General features: G+C 38.3%; 1 protein-coding gene across 3 annotated transcripts in view; it reads right to left on the bottom strand.

The window, feature by feature from the left end:
* Positions 1-13,681, bottom strand: part of PNKP (Polynucleotide kinase 3'-phosphatase) — a 45,301-nt gene that overhangs the window by 5,663 nt on the left and 25,957 nt on the right. For 2 of the 3 annotated variants that reach the window (XM_065444163.1, XM_065444161.1), the window contains 6 exons: positions 13,404-13,471; positions 10,819-10,911; positions 6,436-6,537; positions 6,330-6,357; positions 3,420-3,481; positions 3,223-3,332 (listed from right to left, as the gene is read on the bottom strand). In XM_065444163.1, the coding sequence (XP_065300235.1) occupies positions 3,223-3,332; positions 3,420-3,481; positions 6,330-6,357; positions 6,436-6,537; positions 10,819-10,911; positions 13,404-13,471 (463 nt within the window). The remainder of the gene's footprint in view (positions 1-3,222; positions 3,333-3,419; positions 3,482-6,329; positions 6,358-6,435; positions 6,538-10,818; positions 10,912-13,403; positions 13,472-13,681) is intronic. The other variant, XM_065444162.1, reaches the window with a different exon arrangement.

Genomic DNA, 13,681 nt, shown 5'->3' with positions numbered 1-13,681 from the left:
GAAGGCCTTTGCAAACTCTATAAAAATAGCATCAATCTGGTCACGTATGTCTAAGGAGCTGCTGATGTCATAAACAAATTCTGTCAATTATGTTTTAAAGCTAAGGCCACGTTTAAAACCATGCTGGAAAGTGCATAAAATTTTGTTAGTTTCAAGAAATTCCATAATATGTTTAAAGATAATATGTTCGAGTAATTTACATGAGTGCTGTTAAGGAGATTGACCTATAGTTAGATAACAATTGAACGTTACCTGACTTAAATTTTTACCAGATTAAATTAAAAATTACCCGACTTAAATTCCTTGGTTATTTATCTTTTAAATGTACATTCTGAATTTACTTTGATATTAATGTTTTTGTAGATATGTCTTTTTCTTAATTTTATCAACTGGCAGCAAAAATGGTGCTTTCTAGAATTTTGATAATTTACCTAATAATTTTTTTTGGCAACGTATGCTTTTGGAAAGAGCATTTCATTATGCACCATAAGCTATGCTGCAATGTGTGCTGCAATATTATTTGTAGTGGAAAATAATTTTTTTTTCCGAGACCTATAAAAACGACCATTTTCTTGCAGTAACGAAAGAGCTAAGCTACCATGGTTCAAATGTTCACAAGAAGGTGCACTTGCACACACTGATTTTTCTCATTTTCTTTATAGGGGCCCGTCCTGAAACACCTTCTTGTGAAACCTGGGGAACATGTTTGAATAAGTGTGGTTCCTTTTCAGGAATATACAGGGTGTTTCAGCGAACACTTTCAAAATAAAAAAAGAATTCCTGTGGCAGATAGCACAATTCTAGTCCATGAGCTGGTCTACTTGAAGAGGCAGACATTAGTTGCACACAAAATTGAAATGCATAATCAACTAATTAAAGAAATCATTAGGTTTTTAACCAATTATCTTATGGCACATACTGCAATAAACAAATTCTAGCGGGTGAGACTGCAAGGAAAATCCACTTGAATTGTGTGGCTGACACGATTTACGAAATATGCGCTGTCAAACTTGCCGTGAAAATGCACTGTCGTTACACTTACTTTCTTAAAGAAACGTCGTCTTACGCATGGAAGCACAAAAGTAACTGGAACGCCAATGCATTTCTCTGCCAAGTTAGGAAATTAATATCTCAAAACTGGTGTCGTCCTGATAATTCGGTCAAAATGGATCCGCCTTGCGAACTCCCCGACTAGAATGTGTAAATTGCGATATGTGCCACAAGGTAATTAGTAAAAAAACTTTATTGTATTTTTGCTAATTAGTCGATTATGCATCCCATTTTTTTGTGCAAATAAGGTTCACCTCTTCGAGTAGATCAGCTTATGTAGACTTGTGCTATCTGCTATAGGGAATTTTTAAAAATTTCTGAAAGTGTTCGCTGAAACACCCGATATTTCCAAAAGCCTCTTTTAAAAAGGCTTCATTTGAATGGAGATAAGAAGAGTGCACTGTTTACTTTCCCCATTCGCCCTCAACTCACTGCTTCCTCTCAGCTGGAGTAGCTCTGTTAGCAGTGTCCTGCCCCTTCCCCCCCTATCGCCTTCTCCTTGCCTTTTCTTCTTTCTGTGCAGTGTGCATATGGTAAACTTCTGAGGTTGCCTTACAAAGGTGCCTGACAGTGACAGAGTAGTGGTGACACGACAGGCAGTATGCATTAACAATTGCCGTTTTCCTGTTTCCTGGAAAACCTGGAAGAGTGTGCATGTACGTAGAAGCTTATATGCAAAAGTAATTGGTGAGGATTGCCTAACAGGTGGTGTCTATCGGCAGCTGCTACCTGAAATGGGCTAGTAGCTGGCTGGCTGACAACTGGACATAATATGTTGCGAGACGTTGGATGGAAATGAAATGATCACCATTTATAGTGATAGAATCCAGCACGCTGTTTGCGATTTAAGTGGGAATTATAAATTGGCAAGAAAGCCTCAAAAACCAGTAGGTGGCGTGGCCTGGTGGTGAAATTTTGGTACTCCGGATTTAGTGTATGAGATTACTGTAAGTAAGTTGGCTGCTGTCAAGTACAGCATACTTATTGCACAAAACTGCAGTTCGTATAATATTACAATATGCATATTACAAAGTAAGGAACGTCCACGCCGACAAGTAGCACACGCACTCCACCATGCATGGCAGTGCACACGCACTTGTACGTGCCTCAAGTTTCCGAGTAAGTACCCGAGAAAGTTTCCGAGTATGTGCGGTCTCCCTGTGAGGTACAAAAGGCCATCAACTAGTTTGTATATAAATGCCAGCACTAAAATGTTAGCACACGCATGGCCACGGCAACACGCTTAACTGCATATCTCGTGAAAAAGCATTGTTTCGCTTTCAAGAACTTCACTTGGCTAAAAACATTATTGACTGGTTAATGACCAAAGCAGTTGGACAGGAAACCAAGAAAATACACAACTGGTATTGTAGAAATAATTTAACACTTCGGAAAACATGAATTACAGAAACATCAGCTTGATAAACAAAATAATACTCTCTCCCAGCTACAGCCACACTTGTCTGCCTTCCACCAATGCCAGCGTATAATCGCCAATGCGCTCACTTATCGCTGTTTTCAGCATGCTGCCAGTGAACAACTACATCCTCACTGCAAATAGAAAAATTCTGATAAAAAATCTTCCACAGCATTTTCCACATTACCACTTCATGATTAGACACTCTGACCAATAAGCTTTCCATTGCACTACAAAAAAAAAAAGTTAGCACGAAAAGTGGTTGTTAGCCCCTTTAATAATTGCCACAAGGCGCCCTTTTCAATAATAGGAGTAGCTATCATCAAGTCACATTTGTTAGCCCCAAGCAACATGTATAACTACAAAGCTTGGCTGAGACACTGAGAACTCGATGATCTACCCACAGTATGTGTACACTCGCAAAGCTCAAAGAGTGATTCAAGACCTCCAATAAATGGAAATCATCACTCAATGCCTTCAAGGCCAAAGAGGGCTTATTTATTTTTATTGTCATAAATACTATTTAAAAGAGCAGTGATCTGAAGCATAAACATTAATTTGAGTATTTAATCATATTTAGGTGCATTTTAAGAACATTTATGTTACACACACATTCCAAATACCACTTTTATTGTACGTGGCAATATGTAATTTAAGATACCTAATGAGGCCGTCAGAATATTCTGATTGGAAAGAAGAGTACATGAAACATTTACTTAGCATTTATGATCCATTAGTTAATGCCATGTATTTACCTTTTTCGGCTCTCGGGGTCCGGGTTAGTGTTGTCTACCACTACACTCTGACCACGCCTTAGTGATCTTTCACATTCCTCAATGCACTTCTGTGATGACTTCAACATATCCTGGAAACCCAAATAACACATATACATTAATGAGTGAGCAAGACTGCTTCTATAATGGGTAATAAAACTTACCACCGGCAAACTTACACGGTTAATATGAGCATACTGCTTTGATACAAGGTACTCCTTTGCAAAGTGACTCTTACCAGCTGTTGAAGGAACACAATAACCATTAGACGCTGTCCAAAAGCTACAAAGAATACTTTTTATGCTGAGTATACATATTCATTCTGCCTTTATTTGAAGCAGGCCTGTCACACAATTACAATTTCTCCTCACACTGCTACATTGTGCTGCAGGAAAGTGTTAGTCGTTGCTACTTATTCAGTGATTAAAGCACAAGAAAAATATGCCACCAAAGAACCTATCTCAATGTAATACAGTAAAAGATCATTAATTCGAACCGCAAGGGGAAGCCGCTTCAGTTCGAATTAACGAAAGTTCGAACTAACGAAAGTGAAGGAGGGCAACAGTACACTGCGATTTGGAAGCAGTAGGGCATGTCAGAAATTTGGTGTGTCAAAAAGTGGCACACGCCATCTTCAAGTCGAAGCTCTAGGTCCGACTGTGCCACACCACCGATGTCCACCGAAATGAACGTTAGCCGAGGCTTAACACCATCACAATGAATCGCGACGGCCGATACCTCCTAAGCTGAAAACATAGGTGCACAACTGATGAAGACTGCCGAGACAAAGACCCTGAACATGTGAAGGTGGCGAAGGCCCTGATTCGTTGGTTCTTGATTGCAAGCGCAGCTGCGACGTACTTGATTCGCTGTGTTTTGGAGCTTGCCGTGCCATCTCCGCACATTAGCAGCTGTACAAGATTTGCAAAGGCTCCGAGATTCGCAACGGGCAAGAAGTCTCGGAGGTTACGCAGAACGGAGAGGCGGCAGCCGCTGCTGCCTTCTAGCTGACCCCGCGTCGGTTAGATTTTTTTCCGATTTTGCCTTCTCTCGCTGTTCTCTCCGTTTCGGAGGCAATACAGCCTTGTGTGTAGGCAGTAGGCGCGTTTCTCTGGCCATGTGCCAGGCGAGCGTAGTTCGAATTATCCGTGAGGGAACCTTCTCGCGTTCGAATTAACGTACTTTTTTTATACATAGACTTCTGTGGAGCTTGGCCGGACCAAATCGTACAGTTCGAATTATCCATAAATTCGAATTATTGAAGTTCGAATTAACGAGCTTTCACTGTATATAATAAATCTAAACAGCATACATTATAAAATTATAAAGGAAACAAAAAAGGAATAAAAGCTAACAAAATTGTTTAAATTCTAGGGTGGTTTTTAATGCCAAAACCATAATTTGATTATGAGGCATACTAAAGTATTCTGCATTAATTTGGACCATCTGAGGTTCTTCCATGTGCACCTAAATCTAAATACACGAGTGCCTTTGCATTTCATTCTCATCACATTACAGATGCTACGGCTGGGCTAAAACTCACGACCTTGAACTGGCAGGTGGAATGAAAGTTGACACAATCATAAAACCCATCATAAGTACACGAGTCGTTCATGTCAAATAAACACCATCCATGCACCTTCCACGGCATAAAATTAAATGCCACAAAGCCCAAAATACACAATATAATGCAAATTTAATGAGGCATTTTCACTAGTTCATGCACAAGCATTTGTTGCATAATTTATGCGCAGTTAGAAGTCCTTTGAAATATGTTATCTGATAATATGACAAAAGGATATTTACTGCAAGCCATTTGCTTACATATATTAAATATTAACATAAGAAAATACTACTTTTTGCTACACTCACACAATGCAGGCCGCTCCTGTTAAACCATCTGCAAAGTGAGAATTCTCACTGAACATAAGCGCTTTTTTAACTTGTGAAAAAAATATACTACTATCATGCGAAACCCAGAATTTAATCTGAAAACTAAATCAGATTAGCAGAAAATGAACTTTGCAGTGCTACACACAAGCTTAAATAAAAGTAAATTTGTCTAGACTACAATAAACACAGAAAAGTAACACACCGCTTTTGGAATTTATTTTGTAGCACTGAAGTATCAATTTGTCATAAGCACAATAAGAATGTTATTTTCAGTAACAAAGAAAGCTAGTGAGCATAAAATGAGATCCCTAGTGGTGCTTTTTGCAGAAAAATACTACTGTGGATGTTATTTATTGGCACTAAAGATGGCACTAAAATTTAATACACTGCGAGTGATGTGCGCTCATGGCATCTTCTGTGGTAGCATCCCACATACATTACGTCACTGCGTGATGTCAAAGATTTTTCATGGATTTAGGATTTTCTGCAGAAACCTACAAAAGTTGCCAGGTTCAATTTTTCTTCATATTCAAATAAAGTGGAAGCTAACAAGCCTTGGCAAATCATGACCTGTGTTAGGTTAGAAATAGTGGTGAGGGCACCCACCTATCACTTTGGCATTGCTTTCTGGCATACAGAACATCTATGTTTGGTAAAGGTTGCCTGTTAGTCATTCCAGATGCATAAACTAGCAATCTAGCTTTCTCCATTATAGTGCACAAATAAGAAACCAAGGGGGATTGTTTGGGGCAACTAGGAAGACAAGATGCGCAGAGGACAGCTGCCAGTGTATCCAAAAAAGACAATTATCTCGACGGGTGAAAATGACACCTAAATTATACCCTAATGGTGATGAATTGCGAAGGCATAAAGACTTCACTGCATTCAATGGCAGTGAGAAAGACAACACTAATAATGACTACTGTGTTACAAATGAAGTTGCCATTGGCCTATGATGCAAAAAATGGCAGTGCTAACCATTTGTAAATGATATTCATAGTATCGCTACAAGGTTATGTTGTTAAGCACAATATTTCAGAGTTGTCACATGCAGCAACAAACTTCACATTTAGCAAATCTTTAAGTTTGGCCCTGCTTTGTAAGGACACTCTATAAGCAAGATGTGTTATGCTTAGTGTCCAGATCTCTAAATTTCCTACCAGCTTCAGCAAGGAAAAAGAAAAGAGTATACTTGCATGCAGGATATCCAACAAGCACCACAACCTTTGAAGCACAAGAAAAGGAACAAAAATTAGGAGGTATATTTTTCTAACACACGAGCACTATGACCTTGAAACACACCTCAGTGTGATCTGCTGGAAGGTCATCACCATTAAAGAATTTGCTTTCACTTGGCTTTGCAGATGCTACAACTTCAGCAAGTGGGAGATGTAGCACTTTGCGCTATAAACACCAGATAGAGAGAGAGAGAGAAAAAAAAAGATTAATAAATGCAGTAAAATGCTGTGACAAGTACTAATGGCATTATGATAGCCAAGTAAAGGGTGCAAAATGGTGGTTCAATAGTGGTCAACAGAGGTGCACTACAGAATCGGGTCTGAACCCGATTTCTCCCTGAAAAGCCACCTTTAAAAATTGCAGTCATTAAGAGGCACTGCACCACAAAAAAGGCACTGGAATCTGTAAATTAAGGTATAGATCACAAGTGTTCTTCAGTCACCTGTTAGTTGTATACATAATGTTTCAGAATGCTACACTTCTGCTGCCATACTCATCATTTTGTTAACATCAAGCTGCAGTATACTATAGTAATGGTCCCAGTAGTACGTGTTTGAAGCGATTATGCCAGCCTTGGCCTGGGTTACCCTTCCACTGCTGCTACCGAATATTCTTATGTCATAGCAAAGTATCCTTGAAGTGTTTTGCTCAAATATGTATTCCGAATGAAACAGTACAACAAGATGAAATGTCTGCTACAAACATCAAAATAAGGAGATAAACTAGCAGTCATCTCACAGCTTTCCAGATAAGCATTTCTAGAGTACACAGTGGCTAAAGCTGAGAGGACACAAGTACTATTTAACTCAATCCTGTGCTACACCACACTAAGAAAATTCAGCTGTAACTGTGTTGCAAATACAGAACTGTTGTGCCTATGTTCAAGTATTGTTCTCCCAGTTAGAATGTGTAGAAAGGCTCAGCAGGTCTGCCACACACATAGAAATGCAGTGATTTTAATTTTAAATAGTGATGTATGTGAGCAATAATTCAGAAAAAAGAAATGTCCAATTGGAAAAAAAATTTCCTTGGTTCAAACCTTTTCCGACTTGTGTGCAAAAATAACGTGCTTGCATACTTTGTCCAGCAAAGAACTAGTGGCTTTCACTGTTAAATAATTTCACTGGTAAAGAGATCTGTAAGATAATGAAAAAATTGCTGGCTCCCCCGTAATCAAGAGTAGATGTAAGCATCAAATGGCAACTGGCATATAGATTGGTTGGAGATGGTACTAGCCACAATCTTAAAATGGGTGTAGTGCATAATGGCACACCCCACCATCCCACACTGCACCACGCAATCCTGTCTACTGGTTCATATGGATGCCACCCAGGTAGAAGAAGAAAATCGCCTGAAGGCGGCATGACAGGCAGTGAAAGATGCCAGGGAGACAGAGTGCACTGCCCAGCTAGAAGAAGAAAATCGCCTAAAGGAGGCGCCATGTCTTGAGGCGACGTAAAACCTGCGCCGTGGAACTCACAGACTGCTGTCATACAACACAGGTAACCCTGTCTCAGCGCCAAAAGATGATAATCAAATCTATAGTGCCCTGTATTACATCTGCCTTTTAACGTTACTATTGGAAATGACAAATAAAACTTCAGCGTCCTAGAAGTTACAGCTTGAGTGATATTGTAAACAAACATTAGGAAGAACTCGGTAGCAATATTTTTGTAACTTGTTTGGGCGGTAACTAGCGTATGTAATGCGGTCCTGTATAAAGGGTTGGGGGCCAGAGACCACATTTTCTTAAGTTTTGCCTGGTTGCCCGGATGTTCTCATTTGAGATCCTGGATAACGACTCTGACTTTTGGCTCAAGGTCACTTGAAGGTCACCGACAATGGGAGCTAAAAGCATTTCATGCTTAACAACTTGAATGGCATGAAGAAAATCCGCGATTTCTTCAATACTAATGACCACAAAGATATTGCATACTTCTTACCCTCCTGGAAGATCTAAAACTTTAAAACTAAGGGCCCTTATTATATACATTAGTTCATGCATACATAAAGACCACTACAATATTGCATCAACTCAATACTATGTTCTAGGACATATCTAAAGCATAAAAAATTAAAATTAATCATATTCTAGGGTTTTACTAGTCAAAACACAATCGGACCATGAGGCATGCCAGAGTGGGGGATTCTGGATTAAGTTTGACCAGCTGGGGTTCTTTAAAATGCACCTAAACCTAAGTGTTCTTGCATATCACCCCACCTTGAAATGCGACTTCTGCAGCTGGGATCAAACCTGCGACCTCGAGCTCGGCAGTTAAGAACCATAGCCACTACTACAGCATAGCTACCATGGCAGTTACAACTAAATTAGCAGGACAGACTAAAGCTTCACTGCAGAAATTGGTGTCAGGGTGCTAAATTGTACAATCTTTACTGTGAATTATATCAATCTTCAAAATTCAACAACCTGAAATAATGTACAGGAAATCACTTTTTGGCCCTTACACCCTGCTACTGCAAAAGACACTAAACTGAAATGCCACCTTTTACTAGATGGTAAGCTATGCTCATGAATCTCACAGAATTTATTTTGTAGAAGATTATTCATTATTGGAGAAAAATGCAATTGAATTATGAATTTCTCTCTGAATCAATACCTTGCATGTAAACCACAAGGGCAATGATGAAACTAATATAAAGAAGCAGTTAGCACAACTCTGGATATGACATTTTAGCATAACACACACAGTCACAAACACCACAAGGACCCAAAACAGAACCTGACACTGTCACTTCTGTCTTCCATTTTAACATCACTTTTTTTGCTTTGCTTGCTCCCGATAGTAATAAAACGGCTTACATGGATGTTCAGACAAATAATGTACTAATATAGCATCCCTTAATTTTAGAAGTATTAGAATAGCGTAGCTTTCAAACTGAACCAAATACATATATTAGAGAAAAACAACCTTCGAATACCAAATACTTCTAACTTTTAGACTAGGTGAAATGTAAAAGTTTCACAGAGTACACTTGGCAACAAAAGGCTTATTTACATTATTTAACACATTTGATGGTGTCACCAACTGTATGTCAGGTCAACTGAAAAGCTTGTAAGTGAGAAACAGATGAAAGGTGACTGTACCTGGTGCACTACGAAAATGACCAAGAGAAATGGAGGAACGGCATCTCGCCATGTGCGCATAATATAGTGTAGTGCTCATTGAAGAAGCTAAGTGTAATACTGCAGCACTGCGCACTGTTTAAAAGGAATCTAAACATGGCGAGATGGGCCAAATAATAATTTGCTGAGCCTAAATGAGTCAGCAAATATGTAGACTCCCTAAGACAAGACACGTTTATTAACGACTGGAAACCATTGTGTAGAACAAACCTTTTGCATGAATTCGATCAGGAATTGGTTCATCAGTGCAATAACTGTGCTTCTCCTGTCTCCTGCCATAGAATCATTTGAAAAAGTCTCCACTCCGCCTTTTTTTTTTTTGCAACAACCGTTATGTCCCTTATAGTATTCAAATTGAGTGAATATTCCACACCTCCAAATAGTTAATTCTCAAATTGAATATGAATCAAATAGCAAGAACTATACAATTCGTATTCAATGTTTCAAATATTCACACACTCCTACTTAATTTTGCTCTTTAATGTCTACTATTTAAGAAGATAAGTTCCTTAAGCTATATATATAACTTACAGCAAAGTTAAATAACAACTCTCTACAACAAATGAAAGCCACTGATATGAAGAGTTGCTTTTTCATTGTAGGATAAGTGAGATTGCCTTTTGGTCAAAATATGATGGAGACAAATGAGGGGTAATTATGTTCAGTAACAGCCGACAATATTAGTGGCCAGAGTGCATTTCCTTAGCTCCTTCAATGTCATGCCGTTATCCCAAATTCTAACCAAAAATGTCCAAATTATTTTTAAAGACTGCAGTTGCCAACATGTTTTGCCTCTCCAGAAAATAAATTCACTTGTGCTTGCACTGTCCCATGGATTGTGCGCTGCTGTCTACCAAAAGCATTACTAAGCACTGAGATAAAAAACTAGTTTCATCCATGGCATTCCTAGAAAATGTGAAGTACCGCTCTATTACTAGAAACACGTGGACGAACCCAGCTTGTCTAAGGCATGGAAAGGGTTAAAGAGACTGACGTGCATTGGCCGTTGGGTCAAGCAAATTGTACAATGCATCGTCTCTATATGTGGGCTTTATTACAATTCTTGCAAATGGCCCTTAATTCACAAGAAATTGGTCTCATGAATTGCAGTAGGGGCACGGCCATCTCAAAAAATTTAGCGCCTGCAGGTTACTATGATGTTTCAGCATCAAATGAAATTGTGAAAAATAAAGATGTTAAATAAGAGAGGTAAAAAAAATATTTCCAGTCTGCACCTAAAGATGCAACAACTAAACATAGGAAACATTCTTTCTGGAATTCAGGCATATAGCAATACTCACGGGGTCAAATTGTGGAAGATCAAATTTAGCTGCACGACTCCTCAAAAAGAACTCTTCTGGAGTATAAAATGTAATTCCAATGTTGAGGGCAAACTGAAATGAATTACAATGGCATTGTGTCACCTTTTTCCTTTCCTAACATGTTGGAAATGTTACCTAATAGAAATAGCAAAAGAGACGCAAGAGAGAGAGAGAGAGAGATCTCTTTATTTAAAAGTAGAGAGGTTTGCCAGCATAGAAGTATTCACCTACATGCTACTCTGCAAGGAAGGGGGAAAGGGGAGAGATGCAACATGACACTAATAAACAGGATGCATGCTGGTGCTCTGGTGCAAAGATAATCAACAACATTAATTGTGTTTGTATCTGGTACATTTCAAAAGCACATTTCTAAAAGCAGCCACTGCGATGCATGGTATGGCCCACGATACAATCATAGTACAGCACGGAGGTGAAAGATGTTATTTAAAGCCAGCAGAAACAGGGAAGTGTTTATTAAGTGAAGCCAGCATTATGATGTTAAACAAGGGCGAATCAACAACAACAGAAACCAAAAGCGGTATAGGAAAGAGGAAGAAGCATAAGCTGACTCTCTGAGCAGAGTGTATGCATATAACTGAGAATATTTCCTATACTGCTCAAAACATAACTATTGCTTTCATTTCTTTGCAATTTAGGTGAAAGAACATTTAGATGAAAGAACGTCAGTGAAAGCATATTTCAGTACATGTCTACACAGATTTGAAGTCACAAGTTATAAAGGAAATCAATATTATATGGTCAAAGTCGCTGCCTTACTAACATGAGTAATAAATTGGCAAGGTTTTCTTAAACTGCACCTTTTAATGCACATGTGCTACTAATTCAGGTGAATGGCAAATGGATGTGTTTGAATAACGAACTGGGTGGTTTGATTAGTATTTTTATTTTCAACAAAATTTTTATGTGGGATAGGAAATAGTGCGTCATGAAAGGAATCTACCGTGGTTTTGTGAAATACCTCATGGCATATCAGCAAAAGAATGGTATGTCACTGAAAGTAGAAAAAGTTGCTTTGTTGATATTAGTAAACTATGAAAATGTGGATGCTTACATGCAAGAACTAAAACACTGTACCAAGTAAGATTTAATATGATAATTGAAGATCACTCTTCCTAAATACGACATAAGCTCAGCTCTTTCTGATGCTAAATAGAATGGAAATAATGTACAACGTGGCAAATTTGGCTCAATTAGGCGATGTTGAGCGGCTTACTAGGATCGCTTATACTCAAACACGAAGCTCAAAAGTTTGGTGCTTCCTCAAATATTTGTGCATATTATAGAAAAAGTTAAAGCTATAGGCTCAATGGTTATTTGAAGATTAGTCTAAGGAGGCCACAATTTTTGCATTGTAAAATTTAGTGTTTTTTCTGAGGGCCATTAAAAGAAACAATCATCATTTATTTGCATAAAAAAATTACACCAATGTCCATTAAGTACTAGCAATTCAGAAACTTCAAATACATGGTATAACATGTTGTTCTTAAGTTAAAAAACTAACAACATATTTGAACCCATGTATTGTCCTTCATACGAATAAAACAAAGAGATGAGCTTGTGTGTGCATGTAGGAAAGTGATTATAAATTACAATATTAAATCTTACTCAGTACAATGTTCTCGTTCTTGTGACGTCCTCCCGAGACCCGAAGGCAGCTCAAGAACATAACTGCTTTTTCGAGTCAGTTCTTATTATGGACAGGTACGTTAAGAACGCAAAAAAAACATTACTACGGTTAGTTTCTAAAAGCAGCAAATGCATGTACATGGACAATGTAACCGTCTAGTCATGTTTGCTATGGTAAAGCCCCATTTTCTTCACCTAAATGTGAAGATCAAGACTTAACATTGTGTGGTAGATTACCAAGTTGATACTGCCTCCTGGATATTCATGTCCTCTCACGGTATTCAGAACGGACTTCACAGGCACTTTTTGTTGCCTGCGATGACACAGTGGTCTAAATTGTCATTTTCTCAAACACTGACGCACGAATCTGACTAAACCGCTTCCAAACACTTTCTCAGGCACTTGCTTCATATATTCGAGATGAACATTTATGTAATAGTTTCCAAGTTAACTTTGAAAATGTTTGAAGGAAATGTGCAATGTAATGTAAAAGAAGACTGGAGAATATAAGCCTTCAAATTTGTAAAATTTCCTAATATCAACAAAGCACACTTTTATCAATGTACCATATTTTTTGTAGAAGAGCTATGTGGTATTTCACAAAACCAAGGTGGATTGCTTTCATAAGACACTTTTTCCTATATTAAACAAAAGAAAAATTGTTAGAAACAAAAGATAGTAATAGGACCACTCGGTCTTTTTTGTCTGAACATGCTCAAATGTTAAAAGCAAATGTTGTGCATAACAGGTTTAAAACTCAACAATTAGCACAAGCGAAGAAGTGGTGAAGCATAAATGAAGACATCCTTAGAAAGGGATCTGAGAATAACAGGGGCAGCAACATTCAAGGCTACGAATAAGAATGTTTCTGGAACTAAACATATTATCCACTTCGATAGTAACGTATTGCTACTAACCAGTCTGTCTGAACATGAAAAATCTTTTTTGCGTTTAGGTTCCCAGTTTGCCGGTCTCCCTGCAGCATCTGCAGAACAGACCAATTATGCCAGAATGAAAAAAGTCATAATCATAATAAATACACATTTGCACAACTATAATTGACCTTGAATCAAGCAGGGATATTTACACAAATTGTGCCAGAATGAAAAAAGCAATAACCATAATAAACACATTTGCACAACTATAATTGACCTTGAATCAAGCAGGGATATTTACTATCTGCTGTTTCCGCCAC

The sequence above is a fragment of the Dermacentor albipictus genome, chromosome 1, assembly GCF_038994185.2.
Source record: "Dermacentor albipictus isolate Rhodes 1998 colony chromosome 1, USDA_Dalb.pri_finalv2, whole genome shotgun sequence".
NCBI classification, from domain to species: domain Eukaryota; kingdom Metazoa; phylum Arthropoda; class Arachnida; order Ixodida; family Ixodidae; genus Dermacentor; species Dermacentor albipictus.
Note: the sequence above shows the minus strand (reverse complement) of the source record. Positions and strands in the feature narration are given on the sequence as shown.